Genomic DNA, 13,432 nt, shown 5'->3' on the forward strand with positions numbered 1-13,432 from the left:
ATACAACTTCAAGTGGTGAAACCTGCAAAACAATTTTCAGAGATGACCTCTATATGATACGTGCGTGCATGCGTGATTGCATGCGTACGTGTGTGTGTGTGTGTGTGTGTGTGTGTGTGTGTCTTAGTGAAGTACTCACAGCTCAATGGGCTTCTCAGCTGCATCACCGTGAAAGATTACTGTTATCCCAATCTCAAACTCCCCCCATCCCGTCTCACTGAGCTCAAACGGTGCCGTCTCCACCACCCTTGTAGGATTGTTGAAACTGGGGTGAAGTGTAAAGACCACTCTCTTGATCACGGATCCAAGGTCTTCATTACATATGCTTCTTATATAGACTGTCCACCTGTGAGAGTGGTACCTAAGCAATAAAAACTAAAACCATCATAAGAACTCTTCACCCAAATTCCGCTAGAACAAACACTGTATTTGAATGAGTCAGCAACACATACTCATCCGCCTTCTTGCCTAGCCAATAGGCAATCGTCCCATAAGCAATCGGAACCGATATCTCAACATCTTTGACACGTCGGATTGGATTCTGTGGATAGTTCCACACCCCAAAATAACTAAATCATTAAAAGAAACAAGTTTCTGTTGCAAGTTCAAAATGATTATATGTTGGAAAAAAGTTGTGCCTAGAACAAATCAATTAAGAATAAGGAGCTGGCCTAGCTAAAAATATAACCTACACCTTAATTTGGGCAAATTCAATATCAGCATAGGCAGTAAGTAGTTCAGAATGCTCAAATACATCCTAGGGTAGAGGGGCAGACAAGAGAACAGCCCCAAAAGTCATCCCGCCTCCCCTGGGGACAAGAACAACAGAGCCATCATTTTGCCATTATGTGCCAAAAAAAAAAAAGCTGGCGTGCTTTTTAACAAATAGCCTCTTTTGGTGGGTCCTCGAGCACTTTTCTTCTTCCCCTTTGCCGACCCAGTTTACGAGATTCTAGATCGAGAAGCTCTGCAGAGGTGGAGATCTTTATGGCTGAGTGTTTGTGAAGCCCTTCACGTGTTCAAATGTAGGAATTGATGGAAATTTGGATCCCTTTCAAAGCATTATGTGAGCTTTTACACTCTTTTTTAGGCCACTTACCCTTAGAAATAGATCCAAGGTATATGTGTCTCCTCATCTAGTATTGGGTCATGCCAAAGCACGCCAGAAGTTTTTGCAGAAAAGCAGGGGAAGAAATCGATTCTGAAGCAGGATGCCAAGTAGAGATGCCAATGGATGCAAGAGATGTTAGACAAAACAATGGATGCAAAAATATGTAAAGCTCTCCATACAAGTTGGCGGAAGGTTCCTTTTTATAGGACCCCAAGGAACTACATACTCACCTTATATGCCTGTAAAAAACTATACTTCACTATATATTACTCTAGGTGACTCTACTCAGCATAGATACTTTTGAAATGAATCTAGAACTTTCCTTGGATACTTGTGGGAACCTTTGTTGACCTACACAATCAATGCAACATGGTTCGTGATAGGCAGAAAGACAACCACCCACAAAATCCATACATCTTTCTTTCCAAGGACTTGCCAAGGCGAAAAGCTGGATACAGATGACACAAGCCCACAAGAAAAGCTCGTTTCATGGCTTTGATAACATCACGGAACACTAAGATGCACATGAAACAAGACACCCGTAGGGAAATCAACCTTTTCCTTTTTGCCTGATGGCATTCTTTGCTTGTGTAAATCTTTTGAATGCACAAGGCAAATCCAGACAAAGAAAAGTTTCACCACACAAACACGGACACTAGCATTGGGTCCTAACGGCCAGAGTGGGCCCTCGCTTTGTGCAGAGTGTGGAAGTACAAGGTTGAAAGGCTAAAATCTACTAAAACCTTAACCCCATTCTTCTCTCAAGACTACCAAGCCGTGAACTGAGCAAAGCCTCCCAAATTTTCTTCCCAAATCATCTGAATCAACTCCTGATTTGCAAGCTTTAAAGATGCTCTTTTGCATGCTATTTTTCTAGCTGCTTTTCAGTCACATGCATCAGCCTCCATCAATGGATGCATGTGTCATGCTAGGCAACAAAATAGGGTTAGAATTAGGTTTAGGCCACTAGTTAGGGTAAGGGTTTAGGGCTTTGCAGAGAATCAGCCCACATTGTGAGCCGTCATGTACAAAAAGGGAAAAAAGAGGCTGTGTGTAAATGCAGTTAATGAAAAACACGTTAAAGCAAGTTAACGCAACTTATGCAAAGTTAGCTGACAAGTTGTAGTTGGCCTACTTTTGCTGTAAATAGAACCCCTATCTCCCTTTTCTACACATCTACAAGCCTTTTGAGAGCATCCAAGAGAGACAAAAGATCAAGTCAAGAAGAGTAGTAGCTTCAGTCCAAAGAGCAGCAATTAACACAAATCAATCCAAGGCTTGGTTTCTTGCTCTATTTGGAGAAAAAATCAGTTTTTAGTAGATCTAGTAAGATTGAGACAGCCCCTTACTCCCAAATAGCTCTCGCAACACACACAACAATAGGTACAGCGTCACATGCACCTTGCACTGAGGTGCTATGTGACACACTGGCTCAGCACCACTCAGTGTAACATTATACATCATTAGTACCCTTTTAGGAATATTTGTCGTATGTCCTGGCCCCATTGCAAGGTGGAAAGGTACGGTAAGGTAAGGTACGGTAAGGTACGCATTCAAGTACAGGTTGAGATTTTGAGGTACGTTAAATACGTAAGGTCTGTAAAAACATAAAAATATACTATTAGTGTACATATATATACAGAAAAATGAATGAAAAAACAATTCATTTATGAACATTCAACAACACAATTACCAAAATGAGAGCTCCATCTGTCAACATGTTTCCTTCGCTATCATACTCTCAGTCCGGCTCTGCAATGGCGGTGACCACAACGGCTGGCACCGCATCATCATCATCTCTCGGTGACAGCGGCCGGCCTAGGGTTTTTTTTAAACCCAAAATGTTTTTAAAAACTACCACATACTTGCCAATGAGGTGATAGCTCAAGTGGTGAAGGTGTTTGCCTAGGACCAAGAGGTCTTGGGTTCAAAACCCCCCTTGGTGCTTCCTCGACAGCATCGCCTTCGCGTGGATAAATAAGCGGCTATAGGTGGGCGCCAACGGGCAATGAAAAATCGGTAACTACAGGAGGATCTTGGGCCAAAGGTCAGTTGAGGAGGGGAGGGGGACCTGCCACGTACGGATCACTAAAACGTACCTTATAATAAGGTATGTACGTACGAATGCAACCTTGCCCCATTGTGAGCCCCAGTCCGGGACATGTTAGGCAAGAGCTACGTAGGTCAGTCTCTCAGCCTTAGGTGTCAAGGTCAATCCCTTAACCCACTTGGAGAACAAATGTGACATGCAGGGGATTGATCGTAGTAATCACAACCTTAAGCTTATACTAAACTTCACTTAATGATGCTTAAGAGATAGACAATGGTGTCAATGCAATGCAATGGAGCTATATTAAATGCGTTACAACTGAGATCTATGAATAGATCTATGCTGAATATCCTTCTCAGAATGAGAGAGATATGCTGAATGCTGATGTGAATGACTGATTCCTTCTCCAATGCTGAGGTCCATCCTTGGATGCCAGCTTTCCTCTATGTAGGAGGTAGGAAGATGACTGAATGTTGTCTATGATGCTGTCTACTGTCTACATGCTGAATATACTGCTGATCTGCTCACTCCCAATGCTCCCAAGGAAGGAAAACGCTGAGAAGAGATGATTTTTCATGCTGATTATGATGCGCTTCTTATATATGCTGTAATGATGCTGGTCGGGTACCTATACTGCAGTCGGCCAGGTGTCAAGACCTTCACGACTTCATTAAATGTTCGTTAACTACTGTTGGCTGCTTTGACCTGCTGTCGACTGCCATAAATGGCCCACGACCTTTTAAATGCCTTATGTGCATGATGTAGGAGCTGAAACAGTCCCATACATGCTTGAATGACTGAATAAATGGATTAATGCCTGTAAAATACTTATGAATGTTATGATATGCCATGTCACTTGTACACCTTCTAGGTGTGCACGTGACAACAAAGTATATAAGTCATCTAAGGCTAGGCATGGTAGGTCAGTCCATTAGATTGCATTAAACCAAGCATATAAAGGCATTTCGGTCAAGGGCCAGCCAAGGCATGTCCTATGCCCCACATGTGGTGCCAAGCATCATGAGCAAATCCCAGTCGGCAGCCTTTCAAGCCACTAGTTACTGTCGGCCAACACCATATGCTAGTCAACCAGTATTTAATGCTAGTCAGCCAGAATGCACAAGCATTTAATGCTTGTAATACTCAATCGTAGGCATATATAGCAGGCCAACAGCAGTTAGAGACCACCAACCAGCAGCATGTGGTACTATATAAGCAGCCTATACATCACTGTTGTTGGGGTAAAGGCGTTATGCCCACCCTTATAGTGTGTACAAGCCCATAAGTTATAGTACATAGTACACTTAGTACTTTTAATGTACTAAGTGCACTATGTGTACTAGTGCAATATACATGTGTGATAGGGGAGTCACACACTCACTTGGTGAGTTGACTTATCCCCACAACTCTCTCTCTCTCTCTCCCCCTTGCTTCTCTGTGTATGTCTCCCATGAATGAACTCTAAACCCTAATTCTGGTTTTCTTCCCGTCAACTGGTATCAGAGCCTTCAACTGGAGCACACAGTCGAGCTGACAGTGAAGCGCAGCAATGTTTGAGATTTGAGCTTCTTGTAAGGAAAGAGAGTGCTGAGCATCGCACAGTACTGCACAGAGGGCAGGGCGCCAGGCAAGAAGGCGTGGGCTGCTCAGCTGCTGCCCAGGCACAGCCACGCTGCCCAGCAGGTGCAGCCACGCTGCGAACCGTAACCAGGCGCATAGCCAGGCATAGACGTAATCCAATCGGGCGTTGAAGGGCAGGCGCAGGTGGAGAAGAATCATTAGCGCTGGCCACTCGTGTTAAGCGCGTGAGTGAGCGTAGGCGAAGGAGCTTGCAGCAGCGACCAGATATACGCAGGCGAAGCAACATCACTACCCAATTTGCGTGTAGCGCGTAAGTGCGCTAGGCGAGCGAAGCGCTACCAGGCGGGCGTTGCATCACAACGCAGGCGACAAGCGCATTTGATCGGCTGGTCCACATAGCGTGACGTTGAGCGTGGGAGCTGATCGTGGGGTTCAGCCAGGTAGGGCCACGCTGCCCAGCAGAGGGCTGCCCAGCCAACCAGGCGCAGCCAGCTCAACAACAGTCACCAGCAGCACGTCGTCCTAGCATCAGCAGTACCTTCAACATCCACACAGTCAGTGTGTGCAGCACCTCATCAACAGCAAAAATCGACGCCCCCTCTTCCTGCAACAGCCTGCAAATTGAAGGAAAATCAGAAATTTCAAGGTATTTGCCTCAATTTTTTTTTGGGATTTGCAATTGAGCAAGTACAATCAACAATTGAGCAGGTACATGTGCCCAATTGCTCAATTTTTTGAGCAAAATTGGCAAAATTGGGTGACATTGGTCACAATCAGGCTAAATTTGCAGGAAATTGGTCAAATCAGGATCAATTTGCAGGAAATTGGATGTCAAAATTTGGGGCTTTTGATGTAATTGTGCAATTAAGCACTCATACATGCTGTATGATGTGAAAAATCGCACATTTGGGCAAAATTGCAGCAAATTGCAGTGCAAATCAAGGGGCTTTTGTGCCGATTGAGTTGATTTGCATGCAGGCAATCGCATTTGATGCTGTGGACAATGTGTTGATGCCTTACAAGCACTCAATGTGCCTGTAAATCAAGGGGCTTTCATGTATTGGATGTATATGTGGCCAGGGGGAAGCATCGTGAACACTCTGGATGCCTTCATGTGCGTCAATGTACCATGCATGATCAGAAATTGATCTCAAATCAAGGGGCTTTTCAAGTTTGTATGCTTGTTGAGCTTGGCAAAGCAGCAGGCAAGATTTTTATGCCTTGAATCCTCAAAAAATCAGCTTGCAGTCAAGGGGCTTTTGCCCAATTTCTGTTCGGAACTGTTGTATGCAGTGTTCGGGACTGTTAAAGTCTGATTTTCACTCATTTGGACAGCCAGGAGAGCATTTATTGCTACTGTACCTGCTGGTACAGATTTGGCACAGCTTTGAGCATGTTTTGGCATGGCTGTACACTGTTTTGAGTGATCAAAAGGTTCAAATTCAGCTACTGAAATTGCCGATACAGGTTTGGTACATCATTGGTGAGCACTTGGTACTGCTGTACAGTACTTTGGAGAGGCAAAAGAGCACATTTAAGGTGCTGTCCAAAATCTGCAGCAACCAGATTTTGGTGTTTTCATCACAAAAAGTGGGAGAAAAGTTGCATTCTTGCTTCCGCAGTGGGAGATAAAGCTTGGGAGAACATTTGTGAGCACTCTGTGTGCTTTGGGTGCAGTGTTTGCACATCTTGGGTGCAGTGTTTGCACAGTTGCAGGGAGTCAGGCATTGTCAGGTTGCATTTTGCTATGGCAACCACAAGTGAGAGCTCTTCATTGCTTCACATCAAGAAGCTTGAAGGCTCGCATAATTATGATATTTGGAAAACCCAGTGCTACAATGTGTTGCTCCAGAAAAAGCAGCACAAGCCTATCAAAGAAAGGGGTGTAATGCCCGCTTCTCTTACTGCTGAAGAGTGGGAAGATATGGATGAGCTGGCAAGATCTACTATCATGTTGTCTGTGTCAGACTCATTACTTTTCAGCATTCGTGAAGAGAAGACAGCTTGGGGAATGTGGCAGAGATTGCAGGACTTGTATGCCCAACAAAGTGCCTCAAGCAAAGTGTATTGGTTGAAGAAACTCATAGGTCTTCAGATGAAGGAAGGGGCATCTATGACAGCCCATCTCAATGAGTTTAATGGTATTGTTAGCCAAGTTATTAATCAAAAATTGGCAATGGACGATGAGTTCAAAGCCACTTTTCTGTTATGCACTTTGCCAGAGAGTTGGGACACATTCAGGACAGCCACTAGCAATTCGCATACTATGCTGTCATATGCAGATGTTGAGGGTGCTCTTCTTCAAGAAGAGATGAACAGGAAAAACAACTCTGTTGGCAAGTCCAATGCAATGAATGCACGTGGGAGATCCCAGCAAAGGGGGGAAAGCCAAGAAAGGGGAAGGAGCAAGTCTCGCTCCAAAAAGGATTTGGAATGCCATTATTGTGGCAAGAAGGGACACATTAAAAAGCAATGCTACAAATGGAAAAATGATCAAAAGGAAAAGGGAAAAGGCAAAGACAAAGAGAAGGATGAAGCCAAAGATGTAAAGCCAAAGGGCAAAAGTGGAGTCAAGATTGAAGAAATTAATGTGTCACATGCAGGTGGCAGTGAGGATGAGGTCCTATTTACTTCTTCACTTGATGCCCATTCACTTCTTACAGGTGGTCATGGTATGCACTCATGGATCATTGATTCAGGTGCCTCCTTTCATGTCACAGGTTGCAGAGACTTGTTTGTCAGGTATACTGCTGGCAATGAAGGAGTGGTTTATTTGGGTGATAACCATGCATGCAAAATTCTTGGCAGAGGTGATGTGAGGCTTGTATTTTCAGATGGCTCACAGCTTATGCTCCATGATGTCAGGCATGTGCCTGAGATCAAGAAGAATCTGCTTTCTACTGGACAGCTTGATGATGCTGATTATGTTACCACATTTGGTAGTGGAAAGTGGAAGATTAGTAAGGGCTCACTGGTTGTTGCCAGAGGCTCTAAGGTGGACACTCTTTACTTTATGCATGCAGGTGTTTGTCACCATGCTAATGTAAATGCAACCGAGCTGCCGGAAATCTCTATGTGGCATAGCCGGTTGGGACACATGAGTGTCAAGGGAATGGAGCAATTGTCTCGTTTGGGTTACTTGCCTTCTCTAAAGTTTTCAAGTTTTCAGTTTTGTGAGCATTGTATATATGGTAGGCAACTACAGTGCCCCCACAAGAAAGCTCTTGGACAGAAAGATGCTCAGTTAGAGCTTGTGCATACAGATGTATGTAAGATGCCTCAGCTTTCTTTGGGAGGGGCAAAATACTTTGTGTCTTTTATTGATGATGCCACACGCAAGGTGTGGGTTTATCCTCTTCGTTTGAAGAGTGATACTTTCTCAGTGTTTCAGAAGTTTGTTGCTCTTGTTGAGAATCAAACTGGCAAAACACTGAAGGCTTTGCGTTCCGACAATGGTGGAGAGTATACATCCAAACAGTTTCAGGACTTTTGTGATGCTAAAGGCATCAAGAGGGAGCTCTCTACTCCTTATGATCCTCCACAAAACGGGACAGCAGAGAGGATGAACAGGACCATACAGGAGAAGGTCCGTTCTATGTTGTCACATGCTGCATTACCTCATGGTTTTTGGGCTGAAGCTGTTATGACAGCCGTTCACCTTATAAACAGGTCACCTAACACGAGGCTTGGTGGGAAAGTGCCAGAAGAAGTATGGACAGGGAAGCCTCCGTCATACAAGCACTTGAGAGTGTTTGGTTGCGTTGCGTACGTGCACATACGCAGGGAAATGCGCACCAAACTTGATCCTAAGTCTCACAAATGCATATTCCTAGGATATGGTGACAAAGGTGAAATGGGGTATAGACTTTGGGATCCCATGAATAGAAAGATCATTCGCAGCAATGATGTCATTTTTGATGAAACATGCATGTATAAGGAGCCTGCAAGGCAACAGGAGCCTGGCAGAGTCATCTTTGATGATGATGGACATCATGGACAACAACAAAGGGCTGTAAATCAGCCATTACAGCAGGAAAACCAGCCCTTAAATGGTGCTGAAAATGGTCCAAATGGACAGCCAGATATGGCAGAAGATTTCCCTATGGATATACCACAGTTAGAGGAGATACCGGGCATGATATTTCAGCCTTATGGCATGGAACAGGAGCCACCAATGGGTGATATGCAGGCTGGACAGCAACCTGCAAATGATGGTCATTGGGTACGGAGGTCCACTAGACCCTCCAGAGTCCCTGACAGGTTTGTTCCAGGGGTTGACTACTTGATGCTCACTGACTGTGGGGAGCCCTCATGTTATAAGGAGGCTTTACAGAGGGCAGACAAGGCTCTTTGGGAGCGTGCCATGAAGTCAGAGATGGATTCTCTGCATAAAAATGAAACATGGAAGTTGGTGCATTTGCCTGCAGGCAAGAAGGTTTTGCCATGCAAGTGGGTATACAGGCTCAAAGTTGCATCAGATGCAAAGCCAAGATACAAAGCCAGGTTAGTGGCTAAGGGCTTCAAGCAGGAATATGGTGTGGACTTTGATGAGATCTTCTCTCCAGTGGTCAAAATGACCACACTTAGAGCTGTGTTGGCTTTGGTTGCGCATGATGATCTGGACTTGATTCAGATGGATGTGAAGACTGCTTTTCTTCACGGTGATCTCCATGAGGAGATATATATGCAGCAGCCAGAGGGTTATGCAGTGAGTGGAAAGGAGAAGCTTGTATGCAAGCTGAAAAAGAGTCTTTATGGGCTCAAACAGGCACCAAGAGAATGGTATCATAAATTTGATACATTCATGAAATCTCAGAAATTCAGGAGAAGTGACATAGATCACTGCTTGTACACCAAGAAAGCTTTGGATGGCAGTCTCTTGATTCTCATTTTGTATGTTGATGATATGTTGATTGCCGGGAAATCTCGTAAAGAGATGGATGCCTTGAAGCAGAGGCTGCATCAAACCTTTGATATGAAGGATTTGGGTGATGCAAATCACATCTTGGGTATGCGGATACTTCGGGACAGAAATCAGCATGTGTTGTATTTGTCTCAGAAGGAATACATTGGCAAAGTCTTGCAGAGGTTCAATATGGACGGGGGAAAGAAAGCTAGTACTCCTTTGCCTCCATATGTGAAACTCAGTGCTATGGACAGCCCACAGTCAGATAGAGACAGGGCTGATATGGCCAAGATTCCGTATGCTTCAGCTTGTGGCAGTCTCATGTATGCCATGGTTGCTACTAGGCCGGACATTGCATTTGCAGTGGGAGTGGTTTCTAGATACATGGCCAACCCTGGCAAGAAGCATTGGGAAGCAGTGAAAGGTGTCATGAGATACCTGAAGGGCACACAGGATTTGTGCATTTGCTTTGGCAAACAGGATGCATTAGTGCATGGTTACACGGATTCGGATTATGCCGGTCATCCAGATAACCGGAAGTCTACTACCGGTTATGTATTTACATTCACAGGAGGTGCTGTGTCATGGATATCCAGGATGCAGAAGTGCATTGCCTTATCTACTACAGAGGCCGAGTATATTGCAGCCACAGAGGCTTGCAAGGAGGCATTATGGCTCTCTCGGTTAGTGGTTGATTTGGGTTATACAGGGGATATTCCATTGTTGCATTGTGACAGTCAGAGTGCCATTCAGTTGGCAAAGAACCCTGTTTTTCATGCAAAGACGAAGCATGTGGATGTGAAGTATCACTTCATCAGAGAGGTGATAGAGAACAAGCAAATTCAGCTTGTTAAGATTCATACGGATGACAACCCGGCTGATCTGTTGACGAAGAGTTTGCCTCCGGAGCGGTTTGCTCATTGCAGACACTTGATGGGCATTGGATGAGGCCAGTTTCAGCCTTGATATGGCCTTGTATATTATCATGTACATGCTGATTTTTTCTTTTCCTTCATTTAAGGGCACTTTGCCTTTAAGTGGGAGGTTGTTGGGGTAAAGGCGTTATGCCCACCCTTATAGTGTGTACAAGCCCATAAGTTATAATACATAGTACACTTAGTACTTTTAATGTACTAAGTGCACTATGTGTACTAGTGCAATATACATGTGTGATAGGGGAGTCACACACTCACTTGGTGAGTTGACTTATCCCCACAACTCTCTCTCTCTCTCTCTCCCTTGCTTCTCTGTGTATGTCTCCCATGAATGAACTCTAAACCCTAATTCTGGTTTTCTCCCCATCAACTGTCACGTGCACACCCGTGCCATGGCTAATCTCCAGCATGAACAGTGTTAATCCCTCATTAATCATCAGATAGGACAGCAGATAGTGTCAGAGGGTAGCAGAAAGATGTAGACGAATGACGAAAACGCTGAAGCTCCAAGAGAATGATGAGAGAAAATAGCAAAATGCTGATGTACTAATCTCAACAAAAGAGTGGATACAACCAGCCCGTATGCAAGGAGTGGACTCCATATGCAAAGGGCTGAAGGTGCTCACCAAGAATGATCAAGGAATGATGATAATACGAGGAAGAGGGCAGCCCATATATATACTCCATCATGAGCTGGCCAACTGCCCCCTAGTGGCCTACACGACCTGAAAATAGGTGAAATACTCCATACAATGGGTGGGCAACCCACATCAAAGGCCCATAAAATATGCGAAAAATGAGGGAAATATGGGGAATGCCTGAGCATAGAAATGTCCCGCACAAACACCAGAAAAACCACCAACATGAGATAATATATGCTAACACCCCCTCTTAGGTCTTGGGGGTGGCCCAAGACCCAAGGAGCTGCCATGAACGCCGATAGATGACTGAGATAAGGGTAGGCTGATGCTACTCAAAACCAATCTCAAAGTAGCGGCCGCAACCAAATCACATCACAAGCAGCCGAAGAAGCCGCTCGACACTCCACCTCAATCAATGAAAGCGCCACCGTAGGCTGCTTTTTACTTGTCCATGAAACGGCTCCAAATCCGAAAGAGCAATACCTTGTAGTGGATCGTCGAGAATCCACATCTCCAGCCCAATCGAATCGCTCCAGCCACGTAAAGTGGCCCCCTCTCCATAGAAAATGCCAAAATCCTTGGTTACCTTTCAAGTATTGAAACACGCAGTGTTACCTACCAATGAGTGTCCAATGGGGCCTGCATGAAAGCACTAAGAGTTCCCACCACAAATGCACAATCAGACCGTGTGTTGAGCAACCAAATCAAGGATCCAACCAGTTTCCTGTACAGAAGTGTATCTACCACTGGATCAGATCTAGAAGAGGAAAGTTTGATGCCGGGGTCCATGGGGGAAGTGATGGGCTCACAATCTGTCATCCTGAAAGCCTCCAGCAGCTCTGTAACATACCGCTGCTATGAGATGAATATGCCAACTAAGTGTTGAAAAACCTCCAATCCAAGAAAGAAGTGAAGCAACCCAAGATCTGTCATCTCAAATTCCTGACTGAGGGCAACCTTTGTCTCAGCAATGTGTGATGCATGGCTTCCTGTGATGATCAAGTCGTCCACATAGAGAATGATGAGAGTATACAACCCTTTCTCGGGATAAATGTAGAGATTTGGATCAGCCCCCGACCACTTAAAACCCTTTTATTGAAAGAAAGCATCAATCTTCGTGTACCAAGCCTTGGGGGCCTATTTCAAGCCATATAAGGCCTTTTTCAGCCTGTAGACCATACCTTTCAAGCCAGGAACCTGAAATCCTGGGGGCTGTTCCACATAAATTTCCTCCTTTAGCTCCCCGTTGAGGAATGCTGACTTGACATCCATATGAAAGATAGGCCAATGAGAGTGTGCAGCAAGAGCAAGAACAATCCGTATGGTCGCCATTCAAGCAATCGGCGCAAAGGTATCTTCAAAATCCACGCCAGCTTTCTAAGAATAGCTTATGGCCACAAGCCTGGCCTTGTGCTTATCCAGAGTCCCATCTGATTTGTACTTGGCCTTATAGACCCACTTGACACCAATCACCTTCCACTTTGCCGGTCTAGGAACCAGCTCCCAAGTCTGATTTTGCTCAATAGAGTCAAGCTCCACTTCCATGGCCCGCTTCCAAGTCGGTTTGGAAAGCACCTCCTCAATATGAGTAGGTTTCGAGTCCTTTGGATACGTGACATCAGTGCATAATTGATGCACAGGTTCTCCTAAGATGATGTCGTGGTACGCAACCGCTCTGATCGACGGGGACCCTTGCTGGAGGTGAAGGCAACCGTGTTACCCCTGAGTCCCGCAATGTCTGGTACAACCAATTGGGAATCACAACCAATTGGGAATCCGAGATCCCCCCTCAGAAGTCGAACCCTACTCTTGAGATGAAGCTTGCTATGAAGCATCCACCAAAATCTCCTTCTCCTGATCGATGTTGGATGATTCCTCCACCTGAGGTGCTCGAGGACGTGCCGGGTCAAGTCGAGGAAGAGGAATAGGAGGATCCAGCGAGGAACCAAGAAAAGGCTGAGTCGAATAAGCCCCTGAAGATGAAGAAGCGCCCTCTGCAACAGAAGATGAAGTCTCATAACCACCACATCTCTGCTAACGATGATCTTTGAGGTTGCTGGACTGTAGAGCCAATAACCTTTAGATTCTGAGCTATAACCAACCAAACTATGATGCTTGGACTTAGTGTCCAGCTTCCCCCTGTCACCATTAGGTGCATGAACAAATGCATAAGACCCAAAAACCCAAAAATGAGAAACTGTGGGTTTT

The 13,432-nt window shown here is 45.0% G+C and overlaps 1 protein-coding gene across 4 annotated transcripts in view; it reads right to left on the minus strand.

Moving 5' to 3' along the window:
• The window catches only part of LOC147633285 (transcription initiation factor TFIID subunit 14b-like), a 39,273-nt gene that overhangs the window by 1,337 nt on the left and 24,504 nt on the right, over positions 1–13,432 (minus strand). For all 4 annotated transcript variants that reach the window (XM_086806326.1, XM_086806324.1, XM_086806323.1 and 1 more), the window contains exons 2-4: positions 453–541; positions 140–361; positions 1–22 (exon numbers count right to left, since the gene is read on the minus strand). The exon at positions 1–22 is cut by the window's left edge and continues 163 nt beyond it. In XM_086806326.1, the coding sequence (XP_086662452.1) occupies positions 1–22; positions 140–361; positions 453–541 (333 nt within the window). The remainder of the gene's footprint in view (positions 23–139; positions 362–452; positions 542–13,432) is intronic.

Source organism: Cibotium barometz, chromosome 12 (assembly GCF_041138505.1).
Source record: "Cibotium barometz isolate CiBa-2024 chromosome 12, ASM4113850v1, whole genome shotgun sequence".
NCBI lineage: Eukaryota > Viridiplantae > Streptophyta > Polypodiopsida > Cyatheales > Cibotiaceae > Cibotium > Cibotium barometz.